The 16,277-nt window shown below is 40.5% G+C and overlaps 1 protein-coding gene across 4 annotated transcripts in view; it reads left to right on the top strand.

Annotated features, from left to right (window-relative positions):
- Positions 1–16,277, top strand: part of LOC129705862 (activating molecule in BECN1-regulated autophagy protein 1-like) — a 287,629-nt gene that overhangs the window by 193,154 nt on the left and 78,198 nt on the right. For all 4 annotated transcript variants that reach the window (XM_055649715.1, XM_055649716.1, XM_055649713.1 and 1 more), the window contains 2 exons: positions 2,352–2,540; positions 4,477–4,631. In XM_055649715.1, coding sequence (XP_055505690.1) covers positions 2,352–2,540; positions 4,477–4,631 — 344 coding nt within the window. The remainder of the gene's footprint in view (positions 1–2,351; positions 2,541–4,476; positions 4,632–16,277) is intronic.

A 16,277-nucleotide genomic window follows, 5' to 3' on the forward strand; every position in this document is an offset into this window, starting at 1 on the left:
TCATCCCACCACTCTTCTAGTTAGTGCTATAACTGATTGCATGATGTGAAAAACTGAATAATTTGAAGCATTGGACGAAAAGAGGACAATTCCCCAGTTCTCCTAACCAGCCCCAACCCATGTATTGTGTTTCAGTAAGCATAGTTAGACTGGCAAACCTTATTGCATACTTGTGAAGATTGTAAAATTGGAAAAATGGAAGTTTGTGAAGAGCTAACTTATTTATACTAAATAGAAAAGACTGAGTTTGCTAAAGCTAGTTATGACTTGGAGGCACAAGGAACTGCAGATGCTGGAATCTTGAGTAAAACACAGTTCTGGAGTAACTCAGCAGATCTGGCAGCAGCTGTGGAGAGAATGGATAGGTGACATTTCTGGTCGACACCCATCTTCAGATTCTGAAGAATCTCGAGACCTGAAATGTCACCTGTCCATTCCCTCCATGGACACTGCCTGACCTGCTGGGTTACTCCAACACCTTGTAACTTCTTAGTATTGACTTGTTTACAACAGCAGTAATTGGTGTTAGTACAATGTGCATTGTGATTCCAGGATACTTTAGAACATAAGAAATGGAACCAGAAGTCGGGCCCTTCATGCCTGCAGCCTGAGTCAGTGTTTGTTAACCATTTTACTGCACTAAACTCATATCCCCTGATTCCCTTAATTTCATTGATATCAGGCTTGATATCAATAGTCTGTGTTTGAGCCTCCACATGCTACTTGAGTAAAAAAGGTTAAAAGTTTACTACCCTCTGGATGGAGAAATTTCAACTCGTCTCTGAACCTGAATGGCCTACCTTTATTTTGACACTGTAGCCTCTGGTTGTAAACATCCCAGCCAGGGAAACATCAATCCTTTACCCCCTTCCACCCCAGGAAGATTATTCCCGATGTTGGGGAAGTCCAGAACTAGGGGTCACAGTTTAAGGATAAGAGGGAAGTCTTTTAGGACCGAGATGAGAAAATCATTTTTTACACAGAGTGGTGAATCTATGGAATTCTCTGCCACAGAAGGTAGTTGAGGCCAGTTCATTGGCTATATTTAAGAGGGAGTTAGATGTGGCCCTTGTGGCTAAAGGGATCAGGGGGTGTGTAGAGAAGGCAGGGATGGGATACTGAGTTGAATGATCAGCCATGATCATATCGAATGGCGGTGTAGGCTCGAAGGGCCGAATGGCCTACTCCTACATCTATTTTTCTATGTTTCTATAAGATTTTTGTATGTTACAATGAGGTTACTTCTCGTTCTTCCAAACTAAAGGAAGTACTGGTCTATTCTGCTTCATATCTCATCTTTATCAAACTACTCATCCGCAAAATCAAGCTGGTGTTCTTTTGCGATAATCTTTTCTTTTACTGGCATAACCTTCCTTGGGAAAGAAGTCAAGATCAGCACAGAATATTTCTGATGCAGACATACCAGGGCCCTATAGAATTGAAGCAAATCGCTTGTATCCCGATCCTCCTGCCATTAAGGTCAATGTATTTTTTGTTACCTTAATATTTGCTGTCTCTGCATGCTAACTGTCAGGTGTTTCATGTACAAGGGCATTGACATTGTTCTGAACACCAGCACCTTTCAATTTCTCATCATTTAAAGGAAAACCTACCAAAACACTATTTTTTCCACTTTATATTCCATGCGTATGCCTTTGCCCATTCGTGTAGCTGCTGGTCAAACCTTAATTGAGCTGTGAGCAAAGTGGACAGCTTGATGCAACAACGCAAATTGCTCATAACCTAATTTTTAATAGGCAGCAGCTTGATTGTCTTCCTAATATCAGGTATGAATGACACAACAATTAGCAGCCCACACTGTGAGTGATTTTTTTGTTCATTTGACTTTGCAATTAAACAAATTGTGGAACTGAACAGAAGGAACAGCAAAATGTGTTTTTACTTTCCCATAGCTGGGAGGGATTTGTGAAGAATCTAAATAAAAGCAATGCTCTATCTCACTACATGCAATTTTTATCACAAAATATCAAAGTATCAAAATACTGTCACTATAGCAGCAGAAGTTCATTTTAGAAAAAATGTAATATGTGGTTCCTAAGTGTTCTGCACTTTAAATGTTTGGATGAAAATGCTGTGTAAATGAAGAGCTGTTCAACGTATGTGAAATTGATTTGGTACTACAGTATATTACAACTATTATGTTACTGTGGTATATATTTCAAATATAAAGATTCTATAAAAAGCAGCAAATATTTTACCCATGTGTGGAAAAAAAACTCAGTTTTGTGTGTATGTTTCAATTTTTTTTTTTAAATGTTTTGCCTTTTCCTGGCATCTAATATTAATCAATTACATTTTCTCTCTATTCTTTGGTTTTGCTGATATTTCAGCCTCGGTCAATGTCCTTGTCCAAAACTGCAAGATCTACAACGATGCAAGCTGTGACATTTCAGCAGATGGGCAGCTTCTGGCTGCGTTCATTCCCAGCAGTCAGCGTGGATTTCCAGATGAAGGCATCTTAGCAGTGTATTCCCTTGCTCCTCATAACCTTGGAGAGATGCTGTATACGAAAAGATTTGGTAAGTGTGTAACAAAGCTTATTTTTGTCCAAGCCTTTTTCATTGTCATTTAGATAAAGACAAGTTTTCACAGTTGATGATTTATCTAATTGGCACTTCAGGAAAGTTATTAAATTATTTAACCATACCACTTGTTATTTGGTGTCAAAAAATTGTTTGTACTTGAATTTACTGAACTGAACATTCCCTTTCTCCTCGGGTGGAGAATTTGCAGTTGCACAAATTTTAAATGAAGAAATTTGGACATGGATTGTTCCAACTCGTATGGCTCCCTGACTTTTATACTCAACGCCTGATGAAGGCAAGCATGCTGTATGCCTCCTTTACCATCTGACCACTTGTGTTTCCAATTTCAGGGAGCTCCGCACTTGCACTCCAAGATCCCTTTGTATAATCTTGCTTCTAAGAGTCCTTCTGTTTACTGTATACCCTCCCATTGTATTTGACCCCTCATAGAATCATACAGTGTGGAAACAGGCACCTCGGCCCAACTTGCCCACACCCCATCAACATGTCCCATCGATACGTCCAACCTGTCTGTGTTTGGACCATATCCCTCTAAACCTGTCCTATCCATGTACCTGTCTAATTGTTTCTTAAAAGGTTCAATGTTCCCTGCCTTAACGACCTCTTCTGGCATCTCAATCGATTCACCCACCATCCATAGTGAGAAAAGGTTACCACTCAGGTTCCTATTAAATGTTTCCCCCCCCTCACCTTAAACCTATATTATTTGGTCCTCGATTCCCCTCACATTTGTTTGGATTAAACTCCATCTTCCTTTTCTCTGTGTGTGTCCACAACTAATCTACATCCTGCCTTACCCTTGACAACCTTTTTGATGATCCTCAACTCCATTATTTTGTGTCATCTACCAACTTATCAATCAGCCCATGTACATTTTCATCCATATCACAAAACAGAAGTTCCAGCACTTATCCCTGCAGGCCACCACTGATCACAGACTTCCAGTGAGAGAAACACTCTCCGCCACTCCCCTCTGTGTTCTAATGCGGTGAATTTTGAATCCAATCTACCAAGCCATCATAGATCCCATGTATCTTAATCTTCTGAATCAGCCTATTGCCAAATGCCTAATAGTCCATGGAAATAATATTTGCTGCCCTGCCCTCAATCATCTTTATCATCTCTTCAAAAAAAAATCTAAGACATATAATTTATTTTGTTCATATATCAGTTAATTCTTTGGGCATGCTTCACTTCTCTCAGGTTTTGACTATTTGCATTGTTATTACAAGGACATTAGAATGACTTTGGTGATACAGCTGCAAGAGAGCGGAGAAATGTGAGGCAGAAAACGGGAACTACTCTGATCTACCAAGTAGCATAATTTAAAGAATAATTTGTCATTTAATCCTCTGGATATTCATACTTTTTGTTTTAAATAATTAATTGTTTTTTTGGGTTATCTTTGTAATAACTTGCAAATTAAATGTTTTGTGTAGTTTTGGTTTATTCTTTTTTTTTAAGTTGCAGGTTAGTTTAGTTTAGTTTATTGTCACTTGTACCGAGGTACAGTGAAAAGCTTTGTTGTGTGCTAACCAATCAGCAGAAAGGCAATACATGATTACAATCGATCCATTTACAGTGTATACATACATGATGAGAGAATAACGTTTAGTGCAAGGTCCGATCAAAGATAGTCCGAGGGTCATCCAAGAGCTAGATAGTAGTTCAACACTGCTCTCTGTCTGTGGTATTATAATTCAGTTGCCTGATAAGAAACTGTCCCCAAATCTAGTGGTGTGCGTTTACACACCTATACTTTTTGCCTGATGGAAGAAGGGAGACGAGGGGGTGACCAGGGTGCAACTTGTCTGTTAAGAACAATAGAGTCTTTCCACAAGGTCAATTTCCTCCAAAGACAACTTGTCACCCCAAGCTAAAAGGTCAATTTTGTTATTCCGTCCCGCAGGCCCCAATGCTATTTCTGTCAGTTTGTCGCCAATGGGCAAGTACGTGATGGTTGGCCTGGCCTCCCGCCGCATCCTGCTTCACCCGTCTACTGAGCATATGGTGGCGCAAGTCTTCCGATTGCAGCAACCCCACGGTGGAGAAACCTCAATGAGGGTGAGTACTACTCTGTTAGCTGCCTACCACAGTACCAGCAGGTGAAACAGCGCAAATCTTCTTGCTTCCCAGCAACATATTTCAGCAGGATAGGGGCAATGGGTCTATAGGACCCCATTTATTGTAGGTTGCCCTCCTTGTCGTCACTCATTCTGAATCTGAGAACCCTTTATCCATCTATGTTGTGAGGATATTTTAACTAGAACTGTAGCCACAGTAGAAGGTGACTCATCACCACCTTCTCGAGCAATTTGGGAAGAGCAATATTGGCAACAATATGTACATCTTAAAATAATGGATAAAATGCTTGCAACAAGCATGTGCAAAATGTTATAAATCTGAAAGCAGTAGAATTTTGCATTATATTTTGAAATGTGAATTGTAAATCACTCATTCATTGCTGCCATCTTAATAATGGACATTGAAAATTGGTGCTCAACAGTTAAGTCCTAGCACACTCACAATGGGATTAGTGCAGAAAGCACCTCAATGTTCTGCATGGACAAAATTCCGCATGTTCACCACATGGTGAACCAAAGGACTTGTTTGTGTGCTGTCTGATTCTATGACACAATATTGGAGGAGCTCAAGAATTACGGTGTATTTAGTGTTGTTACCGTTCTTTTCAAATGCTTTGGATTTAAAGCTTTCCAGAGAATTAATTCCTCTTCCAAAGTTAAAACATAACCACTCTTGAGCCTTCATGAAAAGGGACTGAGGTCTTAAAGTACCTATCACTTTAATATACAGTGCCCTCCATAATGTTTGGGACAAAGACCCATCATTTATTTATTAGCCTCTGCACTCCACAATTTGAAATTTGTAATAGAAAAAAAATCACATGTGGCTAAAGTGCACATTGGCAGATTTTATTAAAGGGTATTTTGATTTCACCATATTGAAATTACAGCTGTGTTTATACATAGTCTCTCTCCCCCCCCCCCCCCCCCATTTTCAGGGCACCATAATGTTTGGGACACATGGTTTCACAGGTCTTTGTAATTGCTCAGGTGTGTTTAAATGCCTCCTTAAAGCAGGTATAAGAGAGCTCTCAGCACCTAGTCTTTCCCCCAATCTTTCCATCACATTTGGAAACTGTTATTGCTGTTTATCAACAAGTTGTGCCAATGAAAGTCAAAGAATCCATTATGAGACGGAGAAACAAGAATAAAACTCTTAGATACATCAGCCATACCTTATGCTTACTAAAATCAACTGTTTGGAACATCATTAAGAAGAAAGAGAGCACTGGTGAGCTTACTAATCGCAATGGGACTGGCAGGCCAAGGAAGACCTCCACAGTTGATGACAGACAAATTCTCTCAATAATAAAGAAAATCCCACAAACACCTGTCCGACAGATCAGAAACACTCTTCAGGAGTCGGGTGTGGATTTGTCAATGACCACTGTCTGCAGAAGACTTCATGAACAGAAATACAGAGGCTACACTGCAAGATGCAAACCACTGGTTAGCCGCAAAAATAGGATGGCCAAGTTACACTTTGCCAAGATGTATTTAAAAGAGCAACCACAGTTCTGGAAAAAGGTCTTGTGGACAGATGAGACGAAGATTAATATATCAGAGTGATGGCGAGAGCAAAGTATGGAGCAGAGAAGGAACTGGCCAAGATCCAAAGCATGCCACCTCATCTGTGAAACACAGTGGTGAGGGTGTTATGGCCTGGTTATGGCTGCTGAAGGTACTGGCTCACTTACCTTCATTGATAACACAACTGCTGATGGTAGTAGCATAATGAATTCTGTAGTTATATAGACTCATCCTATCTGCTCAAGTTCAAACAAATGCCTCAAAACATTGGCCGGCGGTTCATTCTACAGCAAGACAATGATCCCAAACATACTGCTAAAGCACCAAAGGAGTTTTTCCAAAGCTAAAAAATTGTCAATTCTTGAGTGGCCAAGTCAATCACCTGATCTGAACCCAATTGAGCATGAATTTTATATGCTGAACAGAAAACTGAAGGGGACTAGTCCCCAAAACAAGCATAAGCTAAAGTTGACTGCAACACGGAGCATCACCAGAGAAGACACCCAGCAACTGGTGATGCCCATGAATTGCAGACTTCAAGCAGTCATTGCATATTAAACATGACTACTTTCATTTACATGACATTGCTGTGTCCCAAACATTATGGTGCCCAGAAATGGGAGAACTATGGCCTTTAATAAAATCGGACAATGTGTACTTAAACCACATGTCATTTTTTTCTATTACAAATCTCAAATTGTGGAGTACAGAGGCAAATAAATAAATGATGGGTCTTTGTCCCAAACATTATGGGGGGGGCACTCTAACACGGTCGAAAGGGAAGAATCTGTTTCATCTAAATTGAATTATCAATATCCCAATCAAGGCCATGATTTCTTAAAAAATGGTGTAATAGCATTTGCAGCATTGTGATGGCTTGGTAGAATAATATCAAAAAAGATAAGAATTACTAATCCAGAAATGGTTAGACTCTGGTTCCCCATAGTTTTGCACAGGCTGGAGGATGAAAACGTAGTTTCTATCCGTTTGTGATACAAAAGTTGTCTTGCTCCTCTTTCAGCTTTTAAAATAAAACACATTTTGTTTCATCAAGTCTGATTCCATGTTGTCTTAGAGTTGTACAACATGGAAACAGGCCCTAACTGGCCATCTCCTCCATGCCAACCATAATGTCTATGTCTAAATCTACTTGCCTGTATTAGGCCCATATCCCTGTGCTTTTTTTATCCAAGTATCCGACCAAATGCATTTTAAACATTGTAATTGCATCTGCCTCCGCTCACTTCTCTGGCAGCTTGTTCCTGATATTCACCACTCACTCTATGAAAAAAACATACCCCTTGGTATAAATCCTAAACCTGTAGAATGGATTCCAGCCTGTAATACATAGCCTTATATTCTTCAAAGAAACACCCAATTCCTTTGATTACATTCCATCCTGCAAGTAATTCCCTGATATATCTTGTGCTTAAGTAGACACTCTCTTACTATGTAGTCTAGTCCAGAACTTGCCCGTAGTCTCCAATATTCTATGCCTAAATCGCAGAATCTCTTGATTAGATTCCAGCTTTGTGTGATCTGTTCTACCTTTAAAAACAGCCAGTGCTTGGGTTTCGTAGATGCAGTTAGAAATCAATGCTCAGGCTTGTGTTTTCCCGATCGATATTACGATCCATTTTTCAGCTTCACTGTTGTCTCCTATATTATAAAAGAGCACAAAATAAATATTGAGAGCATCACCTCATTAATTCGAGATTTTTTTAATGGAGTTTGACATGAAAAATTGTGCAGAGATCTATATAAATATTCACGGGGAATTTAGGATGTTACTTTGTTCTGCCTACAAAATGATTTGTAAATACAAGACATTTTTATGGAATTGAAATGTAGCACATGTCTATCCTTGATTAGTGTGGATGCCAGGGGTTCTGGGGAGAAGGCAGTAAAATGGGGTTAGGAGGGAGAGATAGATCAGCCATGATTGGTTGGCGGAGTAGACGTGGTGGGCCGAATAGCCTAATTCTTCTCCTATCACTTATGTCCTTTTGACCTATAATCCTCTGGAAAGTCTTTCCTGTGGCAATTTCATACCAACTTTGGGAACGACAACTAAGAGGCATAAGAATGTACTTTCGTTTAAGTGCTTACTCCACCTAAAATAAAGCATCCTTGGGATTTAAAAATAATTAACTTCAAGATTGCTCTGTTTTGGGAAATATTAAAATCACACATTCTTTCCACATTTTAAAAATCTTGTATTTCCATTTAATTATGTTAGGTATTATGTGATAGAGGCACATGGTATTATGTGAGAGAGGCACCAACCTTCTCATTTGTGCCATTTCCAAAGTAACTCAAAATAAGTGTAAACTTGTTCTGCATAACTATGTGTGCATTGTAGTCGTTACTGAGCAGGGAAATGTATCTATGATATATATGTGGATCTTGTTTGTATATGGCTAGAAGATCATCCCAAGTTCTTGAACTGTGAGTTATTTGTTGACCACTTGCTCTGTGTGGAAATGTATGGAAAAGACTTGGTTTTCATGTGAAGGTAGTTGAGAATTAATAAAAATGAAGGACTAAATTTGACTTTGGCCCATCTATTCTTGATAATTTGTAAAATTTTAGTATCTCAAATGGTGAAGGATGCTTGGTGCTAAATAGACTTATTCGTCTGATATCTCTATATAACTAAAAGTCTTTGTCTTGTTTGTGCCCACGATGTATCTCTGTGTCAATCTGGTAAATTCCTATCTTCTTCCAAACATAAGGCCACAGCCTTCCCATTTTCAAACAATCTACTCACATTTTTCCCGTGGTGGCGATAAACATCTACTCGTCGCATTTCCACCTATATTTCCAAAGTTATTAATCGTTGAAAGTTTAAAAAACAGCCCGATTTCTTCAAACTCACTCATTTCCAGGAAAATAGAATCTGAGTGACAATCACAATGCACTTGCAAGGCAGGACGGGCCACTCTGGGAGGGAGGGGTAATCCAGCGCACCAACCCCCCACCACCCCCTTATTGTCATGTGTCCCAGATAGAACAATGTAATTCTTACTTGCTGCAACACAACAGAATACATAAACATAGTACACTGTAAACAATATGATAAATGAGAGAGAAAAAAAGGTAGTGAGTATATATACGCATACCGACAAGTACACACACACACACGCACGCTCAAAAAACAAACAATAGTAGTGCAATAATAATAATAGTCTAACGAAGTTCAGAGCTTATTTGAGGTTGTTGTGTTTAATAGCCTGATGGCTGTAGGGAAGAAGCTGTTCCTGAACCTGGACGTTAGAGTTTTCAGGATCCTGTACCTTCTTCCCGATGGCAGGGGTGAAACGAGTGTATGGCTAGGATGGCATGGGTCTCTGATGATGCTGGCTGCCTTTTTGAGGCAGCGACTCTGATAAATCCCTTCGATGGTTTCAAACATTCAAGTGCCTACCTTTGAAAAAGAAATTTAATGTAATGTAATTCATTATTTTAATAGATTAGGTGATCAAATGCTTCCAGATTAGCTTTTTGTATTGGTTTGAGGTGGTTAGATTAGAGGTTGTGCCCATAAAACTCTTCAGCCAACGTTTAGACTAGATTCAAGGAAGAATTGTATTTTTTCAGGAAGCCATTGCTCCCGAGGGAAGTGATTTGTATAAAATCTCCAAAATCCGTTGAATGGATATTTAAGGTCCTGGAAGGTATTTCCATTTGTCACAAGTATGTCGCTGGTTAGTTGTGATTGAAATGAATCTGGGCAGCCTTGGCTGAAAGCATATCTCTGCTGTTTTTGAGTGGAGCTTCCCTCAGTTGGCTGCAGGCCTCTGCAGTTCGCCATGATAGAAAGTTGCTGGGGGGAGATTGCAACACTGCAGAAAATGAAATTAACTCTTGTCACATGTTTGTAATAGATTGCATTGGAACATTGATTGCAAGATTAATAATAGGTACATTCAAATATTCAGCAACAAAAATCTTGAACCGCCCGAAAGCTCTTGAATGTAATGCCATGTATTAGCTTCATCCACAGAATGTTCTTAATTTGCTGCCCAGTTTTGAGCAGCAGCTGCATTTGATCCTTGGGGCTTTTAACCAAAGAGTAATTTTTGCTGCAAGTTTAATTAAACTTGTCTGTTAAGCTATGATTAGAACTTATTACAAGTGGTAATATCCATAACTTAAAAAAATTATCAACTTTGGGCAATCCAAAAATTAATTAATTATTTTGAAATAAATTTCAAATGCTGTGGAGATTGGTAATACTTTCCTGGAAATTGTCAAGTTAAGTTCCTCATAAGTCAACAAATGTATCCAGAAGATGAAGACTTCTGGATATATGAACAGCAATAAGTGAAAATAGTTTGCTTTAAAATAAACTGAATTATAAATTAAGGTGGAATCCACTTCATCGTCAACCCTTAGGCAAGGAACTTTCACATTGTTTCAGAATGACTGCTGAACTTGAATGAATGTTATGTTGGATTTGATTTTGCCAGATATGAGATCTTACATAATCTCCATCTGTTTTCCTTTGATTTTATGTGTAATCTCTTTCTTGCATTCATCTTGATATTTAAAGTAGCACATACGACTTGTCTGTATAAATTGGCATTGATTTATTGTTGTCACTTGTACTGAGATACAGTGAAAAGCTTTGGATGCTTTTCAGTCAAATCCTACTATACAGTTAGTAAGATTTGACAATATTGTACATATATTGTGTAACTACAGCCAACTGCTGCAAATGTGGTACGGCACATATTATACACCAGACCCTAACTTTGCAAAACTATGTTCCGTTATTAGTTGTGATTATCCTTTTACTCGCATATAATTCCAAGAGTCGCTACTTGGAATCAGATATTACCTGCTCTCTATGACCCTGGCCAAGGTTCGATGTGGGGAATTCTTCTCAGTCCATGACTCTGAGCTGTCTTTTGCACTAGTTGGTCTCCAGAGCTATCACTGTCAGTTATCCTATGAGCCACTTTTTATATATAGCTCTGTACCTCTCCCAGGCTTAGCCTGGTTCTTTCCCACCATTTGTATGGCTATAAACCTTCCTCTTTCCATATTCCTTTACCATATTTTCCAGCAATGAAGACGCTATTTTTTACCCAAAAATAAGGCCTGAAAATTTACCTGCATCTTGGAGGCCGAAGGTTAGATTGTTAGCCAAGAAAGATAATAATAATAAAATAATAATAATTTTATTTATAGAGCACTTTAAAAACAAACATAGCTGCAACAAAGTGCTGTACATCACTAATCATTGACAAAAAGGTTAATACACACCAAAAATAACAATCAAAAGAAATAGTAGGAAAAGACATGTAAAATAAAGAAACATCAAAAACACCACAAACAGAAGCAAAGCCTCAGGCATGGTCAAAAGCCAGGGAGTACAAATGTGTTTTAACACTGGATTTGAAGATGGACAGTGAGGGGGCCTGTCTGATGTGCAACGGCAGGGTGTTCCAGAGTGCCGGAGCAGCAACAGAGAAGGCTCTATCCCCTCTGAGCCTCCGACTAGACCTCGGTACCTCCAGGAGCAGCTGACCAGCTGACCTGAGGGACCGGGCAGGAGCGTATGGGTGGAGCAGCTCAGAGAGGTAAGGCGGGGCGAGCCCATTCAGAGATTTAAAAACAAATAACAGTATCTTAAAATGAACTCGAAAGTGCACCGGGAGCCAGTGTGGGGAGGCCAGAATTGGCGATATGTGCTCCCTCTTTCGAGTCCCTGTTAAAAGGCGAGCAGCAGCATTCTGAACCAACTGGAGACGAGCCAGTGAAGAACGAGCAACACCAAAATAGAGCGCGTTACAGTAATCCAGCCTAGATGTAATAAAGGCATGGATTACTGTCTCAAAATGCTGCCGCTCGAGAATGGGCTTCACCTTCGCCAGCTTCCTTAGGTGAAAGAAGCTGGACTTAACCACCGCGCATATTTGGCGATCTAATTTAAAGTCACTGTCCATCCTAAAACCCAAGTTCACAACTGTTGGCTTCACGTACCTTGACAATGGACCTAAATCAACAAATGGAGGTTCACGGCAGCCATTGGGATCAAATAAAATCACCTCTGTCTTCTTTTCATTAAATCCAATAAAGTTTAGGGCCAACCAGGACTTAATGTCATCAAGACAAGACAGAAGCGATTTTACAGAAAAGGCGTCTTCCCCCCTCAGCGGCAAATAAAGCTGGGTATCATCTGCATAACAGTGGAAAGAGATGCCATGCTTTCAAAGATAGACTTGGCTATCCCTCAGTACAGCGCCTTTAAAAGGACAGCACTGCTGGGGGGGGGGATGAAGAGTTCCTTCCACAGCGTGTGGGGAGTCTGGCCCGGGTCAGCACTGAATGAAGCCGCTGAACACGCAGTAATTTCAAGTCCAATCTCTCCCCCCCCCCCCCCCTCCCTCCCTCTCCCTCCTCTCCCCCCTCCCCCTCCCCCTCCCCCTCCCCCTCCCCCTCCTCCCCCTCATCCCCCTCTCCCCCCCCCCCCGCATCCCCCCCCTCTCCCCTCTCTCCCCCCTCTCTCTCCCTCCTCCCCCCCGCTCTCCCCGCTCTCCCCGCTCTCTCCCTCTCTCTCCCCTCTATCCCCTCTCTCCCCTCTCTCCCCCCTGAGCACTGACAGATGATTAATTCTGAGTACGTTATGTCATCTGTGTTGTTGAGAATCTAAAGGACAGCAGAGCAGTAGCCTTCGCTGTGTGCTGCAAAATACATTGCAGGTATCAAATACGTTGCATAACTATGGCAACAAAATAAACAGTTTCTGTAAACTGATGCTGTTAATTATGCTTCCTTTTATTTGTTAGAATTGTCTGTTAGAATTGAAGAATCATCTACAATTGTGAATGTTTTTGCTGTTTCATGCCCACTCAATGATGCTGCTGAGAAGCATCATAAAAGTAGGCATTTTGCACAGTGTGATCCCAGTCATGAGTTGAGATTAACAGTCCGCTACCCTCTGTAGTTTATTCTAATTCCATCCTCCTCTCCATCCCTATTAATGCTGTTGACGATTTCATATAAAATATCTGTTCTCAGCAATCATTGAGCAGCAGTTTTTGACAGAAAGCTGATGATTGCAGTAGATTAATTTTACTGAAATTCTGCTGATTGAACTGTCCTTCCCCATTACTAATCTACAGTGCTTTGAAGTGACAGCTACACTAAATAAAAAGCCCATCGTTATATTCTGAAGGGTCCCAACCCAAGACGTCACCTATCCATGGTCTCCAGAGACACTGCCTGACTCACTGAGTTACTCTAGAATGTTGCTGTTATTTTTGAGTTACTCCAGTCTTGTTTTTGTAAATCAGCATCTGCAGTTCTTTGTGTCTTTGTTATATTAATCATAGTCATCAAATGATAATTTGATCTCACACCGAGGAGTGGGGTTTGTGGGGTATCGGTTGACAGAGCCAAGTACCATCGGAGCACATGGCAGTTTATGTGGGTTCCTAGATAACCACCTGACCTCCAAGAGGACAGACGTAGTGACTATATGATGCATTCAAGTTGGTCCATCAGTGGAGCGTGCAGATGGGAAATGTGATGCTCTTTCATGTTCTAGTTAGCCGATATCGTCAATATCGTTCACCATTGCAGTCATTGCATCAGAGGGAGCATACATTTTATCGGGATGCATCACAGCATGGTTTGGGAACGATTTCTCCTTTTCCACCCACCATCACCCCAAAATATCTGCTTTGTTAAAACTTCAATTTGAATGGTTAATTTAAAAAAAAAGCTGGAGGAACTCCGCAGATCAGGCATCATCATCGGTGGGAATGGACAATCTTTGTTTTGTGTTGGGACCCTTATACAGACTGATGGGGTAGGGGGGAGAAATCTGGAAAAGAGAGATGGGGTCGAGCAAAGCTCGGCAAGTGACCTCTTTTCCAGTTTTTGCCCCACCAACTCCATCAGTTTTGAAGAAGGGGCCCCTGACCTAAATCGTCGTAATTCTATTTCCTCCATTGATACTGCCTGACCTTCTGAGTACCTCCAGCCTTTTTGTTTTTTTGCTCAAGATTCCAGCATCTGCAATTTCTTGTGTCTCCAAATTAAATGAATAGATTATTGTTAAAGCTGTTATTGAGGGATATAGAAGCACAGCAAACAAACGGTTTAAGATCCAAATTGGCTTTGATTGAATTGAGTCCAACAGGATCAAGTGGTTGAACGGTGGATTTCAGTACCCATGAACATCAAGCTGTATTGTGTTAAAATCTTATCATGGAAACAACGCAGTCAAATGTAAGGCAGTGTGGTTCGAACCGAACCAAGCTGACACTGTTTCAGCATCAGAGTTGCTGGTAGTTTTGAGATAACAAATCTTACTGTCCTTTCAAAGGCTACAATGACGGACACATTATTTATGAGTGATAAGTAAACATTTTTTCCTAATTCCCCCTTCTGTGATTTTTCTTATTTACCTTCAAAATCTAACAATGCAAATATAAAATAAAATTCTTCATTTATCTAACTGAATGCCTCCCAGCTTAAAGACCTGGGAACTGTACTATAATCTTCCCGAGCAGCAGTCTGATGCAAATGCAAAACAGTTGTTGACTTTCCTAATGGCTGTTACGGAAAAGTAATGAGCCACAGGTCAAAATGAGCACATGAAATTCAAGGTTTCTCTATCCTCTTCTAATTACAGCTGTTTGTAATCCTTTGACTGTCAACTAATTGCAAAATAATTGGACAGCGTAATGTAAGGTAGCTTCTTCCCTTCCCATTAGCTTAATACAACTATGTATTTTGAAGCTTGCCAACGTACTCAATCATGTCCATTAACAAAGACAATTATAGATTTTTGGGCGATTTTGCTAATGTTACAGTGTTTGGGACAAAGACCCATCACTTATTTATTTGCCTCTGTACTCCACAATTTGATAATTGTAATAGAAAAAAAATCACATGCGTTTAAAGTGCACACTGTCAGATTTTAATAAAGGCCATTTTTGTACATTTTGGTTTCACCATGTAGAAATTACAGCTGTGTTTATACATAGTCCCCCCCCCCCCCCCCCCCATTTCAGGGCACCATAATGTTTGGGACACAACAAAGTCATGTAAATGAAAGTAGTCATGTTTAGTTTTTTGTTGCATATCCTTTGCATGCAATGACTGCTTGAAGTCTGCAATTCATGGTCTTCACCAGTTGCTGGGTGTCTTCTCTGTTGATACTCTGTTGCTCTGCCAGGCCTGTATTGCAGCCATCTTTAGCTTCTGCTTGTTTTGGGGGCTTGTCCCCTTCAGTTTTTTCTTCAGCATATAAAAGGCATGCTCAATTGGGTTCAGATCGGGTGCTCTTGAATTGACCATTTTTTGGCTTTGAAAGACTCCTTTGTTGCTTTAGTAGTATGTTTGGGATCATAGTCTTGCTGCAGAAGGAACCGCCGGCCAATGAGTTTTGTTTGAACTTGAGCAGATAATAATAATAATATTAATACATTTTATTTATTGGCGCCTTTCAAGAGTCTCAAGGACACCTTACAAAAATTTAGCAAGTAGAGGAAAAACATGTATACGGAATGAAATAAATAGTAGAGACATGACTAGTCACAAATTAAAGACAGAATTCAATTCAAAACACAATATGAGGCAATTCAAGCACAGATGAAAAGGGAGGGGGACGTGGGGCTAAGGATAGGCAGAGGTGAAGAAATGGGTCTTGAGGCGGGACTGGAAGATGGTGAGGGACACGGAATTGCGGATCAGTTGGGGGAGGGAGTTCCAGAGCCTGGGAGCTGCCCTGGAGAAGGCTCTGTCCCCAAAACTGCGGAGGTTGGATTTGTGGATGGAGAGGAGACCGGCTGATGTGGATCTGAGGGACCGTGAGGGTTTGTAGAGGGAGAGGAGGTCAGTGAGATATGGGGGGGGCCAGATCGTGGAGGTGCTTTGTAGGTAGGATGTGTGTAAACAATTCATAATTCATTATGCTACTACCATCAGCAGTTGTATCATGAATGAAGTTAAGTGAGCCAGTACCTTCAGCAGCCAAACATGCCCAGGCCATTATACTCCCACCAGCGTGTTTCACAGATGAGGTGGAATGCTTTGGATCTTGGGCGTTCATTCTCTCCTCCATACTTTGCTGTTG

This window comes from Leucoraja erinacea, chromosome 18 (assembly GCF_028641065.1).
Source record: "Leucoraja erinacea ecotype New England chromosome 18, Leri_hhj_1, whole genome shotgun sequence".
Taxonomy (NCBI): domain Eukaryota; kingdom Metazoa; phylum Chordata; class Chondrichthyes; order Rajiformes; family Rajidae; genus Leucoraja; species Leucoraja erinaceus.